We start from the raw sequence: 3,173 nt of genomic DNA, 5'->3' as shown, positions 1-3,173 counted from the left end.
GCCGTAATGTTTTGGGGTTTAAAAGCCACTGGGACATGATGTTTAGAAAATAAACGTCTCAGTTTCTCCGAAACACCCGCAACATACGGAATAACCACTGGTTTGGGTCTGGGGTCTTCATTTTCACCTGAAGGTTGCATGGAATCCTGTCTGTTTCCTGTTTCAACTATAACCACCACGTGTTTTATCATGGAGAGCTTTAATAGCTCCTGATTCATTTAAAAATAAGATTTTTTGTGTAGTAACTTAGGTGTAATGTTACATCTGTACAGAAGCATTTCAGCTTATAGATTTACTGAAGTTTCACTAACAAGAGTTAAAAATTAGCACTTTTGTGTTTCTGACCTATTAAACTTCTCTTTTCCATTACGCAATCAGAAACAGCAAGCATGTCAGTAACCTTACAAGCTATTTGCTCAAATAAAATCACTAAAATAGCTTTTTTTATAACAGAAATTCACAAAGAGGTTTGTGTAGTCTCTTTAAAAAATTAAGACCAGGTTAAAAAAAACACATCAATTTAAATTATAAGTCAGCTTTATTATATTATTAGGTACAATCATTGAATAAAATATAAGTTTAATTTTCTTCATTAACCTTTTAATGTAGTAAACATTTTATTATACTCGCTGATGAAAACGTTTTACAAATTGTATTGCACTAACACTTTTAAGGTAAAACACGTTTTTCATATCCACACCCCCACCCCAGAACCTGTAGTGGTTAAAAATGGCTACAATACATTTTCACCTTTTTTTTAAATTTCACAGCAGTCCCCATATTGGCACGATGGTTAATACCATTAGGAAAAATATAACACCTTCAAAGTGTTAGAGATATGGCAAAGTGCCGGGTTCCCTGAGTGCTTAACATTAATTAATTTAATCACGACTGTTAATAAACTGGAATGTGTTAATAGCCTTTGATTCGAAGTACACAAGAAGTGGAAAAATATTTTAAATAAAAGATTTTTAAAATACTTCATATGACCTTCAAAAAATGTTTTCCTCAGGAGGTTTTCCTAAATCCTCATTTGGAATTTTAATCACATTTTGTCTGGGGCTGAAACTTGTGCAAAAATGTCACTGGAACACAAATCTTATTTTTCCTGCAGCCTACATAAGTTAACCATCAGCATTAAGTACCACATTAGCAGATTCTGATAACAAAGCTAACAGTCTGTATCATTTGGACCTACATGTTGACCATCAGACCATCATCCCCTCACTGGGATTCATCCTGAGCTAATGACGGCTCCTCACTTTGTGCCGTTATGTCTTTCTGCACTTCATCGAACTGGGTTGTTGCTTCGTCCAGCTGTGAATTAACTGCTTGAACCCACTTTTGTAACTCGACGTTGAGAGCGTCCACTCCTTGGTGCAGCTTCTCTTGCCTGCCTTGCAGTTCCTCCAACAGGTGCTGGGTTTCACCGACCACCTGCTGCCTCTTGGTCAGCGCAGCAGGAGCGCGTTGGCCTCGCATGTAGCCCTCAAACTCTTCTGGACTGAGGCTCAGTGCTGGTCCGTTAAGCTTGTCAATAAAGGCCACAGCACAAGACTGCAGGAAGGGAGCAAAGTCACAGGAATGAGTTACTTACATTCTCACAACTCTGCGAAGTCTGATGAATGGGAGACGCTTCGTAATCACAACTCACTAAGTTTGTGAAGTAGTAGCCGCTCTCTCCAGCCATCAGACTGTGGGGCAGCCCAAAACGAATCATGTACTGCATGTTGGAGTGAAGACGAGGTGGATTGGCCTTCAGCACCACATAAACCAGGCTTGACAGGAAGGCATCGGCATTAGCAGGCTCATCGTTGAGGACTGAGAGAGCTTCAAAGATGTGCTGACTGCATTTGGACACACAAGCAAGCTTATCCTGAGGCGCACGTTTGGCATCCATTTCTATTATGGCTGTTTATAAAAACACACACAAAAAAACATTTTAGATAATTTTAAGATGTTTTCAACAAGTGTGAGAAATTCTTCCCTAGCTCTTAATGTATTAGTTCAATGTTTTGGGAAATACATGTGGACACAGGGTTTACTAAACAGGCCATGGGTTGGTTTCTAAATTAGCTGACTGGTTGTAAACAGTGTGTTCAATATGGCTGTCAAACCTCAAGTTTTATGGAGATTTCTAGAGGGGTTCCACAAGGGTCCATTTTAGGACCTATACTGTTTACCATCATTAACGATTTGGGCCATGGTCTTACAAATGCAGCTGTGCATTTTTATGCTGATGATTCAGTAATTTATTGTCGTGCAAAATCAGTTGCCCTTGTTTTTGAGCACTTGCAGTCCTCTTTCGACAGTTTTCAGTCTCAACTATTACAACTTAGACTGTTATTGAATGCAAGTAAGACTAAGATCATGCTATTTTCTAACAAGAAGAAGGTGCCTGCGTTTCTTCCTTCTATTACTACCAGACAGAGTGTGCCCATAGACTTTGTAACATCTTATAAATATCTTGGCATCACCTTGGATGAAAACTTAACCTTTAAGCCTCACATTGAAAGCCTGCTTATAAAAAGTTAAGTTAAAACTAGGCTTCTTTTTTCGAAACGAGTTGTTCCTCAAAAAATGCTAGAAAAGATCTTGTTTCTGCCACTTTTATGAATATTTTAGATTATGGAAATATAGTGTATATGAAAGCCAGCTCATTACGTCTGCTGGACGCTGTCTATCATGGAGCACTTAGATTTAYCACAGGTAGCAAAGCCCTCACTCACCATTGTACCTTATATTCTTTAGTTAAATGGCCCTCTCTACATACTCACAGATTCTTACACTGGTACACTTTCATTTATAAATCCATCCTTCAACTGGTTCCATCATACTTAACATGTTATTATTTTTCATGCAAAAACCACCACCACAGCCTTCCTTCTCAGGACTTTATTACGTTCAGTGTTCCTTCACTGAGCTTGGCAAAAAAGCTTTCTCATTTTCTGGCCCCTACACCTGGAACAAGCTTCAGCAGGACCTAAAGCTTTCCAATTTGGTCACACTTGGGGAGTTTAAGATTTTAATAAACAGATTTGAAATTTTGTCTGTAAGCGCCTGTACCTGTTCTCAATGAAAACCCTTTCTGATGATGTAGGTATTGATTTTTAGAAGTGTTAAGTAAATTTTATTATTGTTTTTTATGCTACTTTGTTGTGGTGGATGTAACA

At 38.3% G+C, this 3,173-nt stretch overlaps 1 protein-coding gene across 1 annotated transcript in view; it reads right to left on the bottom strand.

Annotated features, from left to right (window-relative positions):
* Window positions 1-519: 519 nt before the first annotated feature.
* The window catches only part of LOC106523799 (rab5 GDP/GTP exchange factor), a 5,338-nt gene continuing 2,684 nt past the window's right edge, over window positions 520-3,173 (bottom strand). The window contains exons 8-9 of the mRNA XM_014017353.1: window positions 1,655-1,911; window positions 520-1,557 (exon numbers count right to left, since the gene is read on the bottom strand). Of these exons, the coding sequence (XP_013872807.1) occupies window positions 1,225-1,557; window positions 1,655-1,911 (590 nt within the window). The 3' untranslated portion in view covers window positions 520-1,224. The remainder of the gene's footprint in view (window positions 1,558-1,654; window positions 1,912-3,173) is intronic.

The sequence above is a fragment of the Austrofundulus limnaeus genome, unplaced genomic scaffold, assembly GCF_001266775.1.
Source record: "Austrofundulus limnaeus strain Quisiro unplaced genomic scaffold, Austrofundulus_limnaeus-1.0 Scaffold166, whole genome shotgun sequence".
Taxonomy (NCBI): Eukaryota; Metazoa; Chordata; class Actinopteri; order Cyprinodontiformes; family Rivulidae; genus Austrofundulus; species Austrofundulus limnaeus.
Note: the sequence above shows the minus strand (reverse complement) of the source record. Positions and strands in the feature narration are given on the sequence as shown.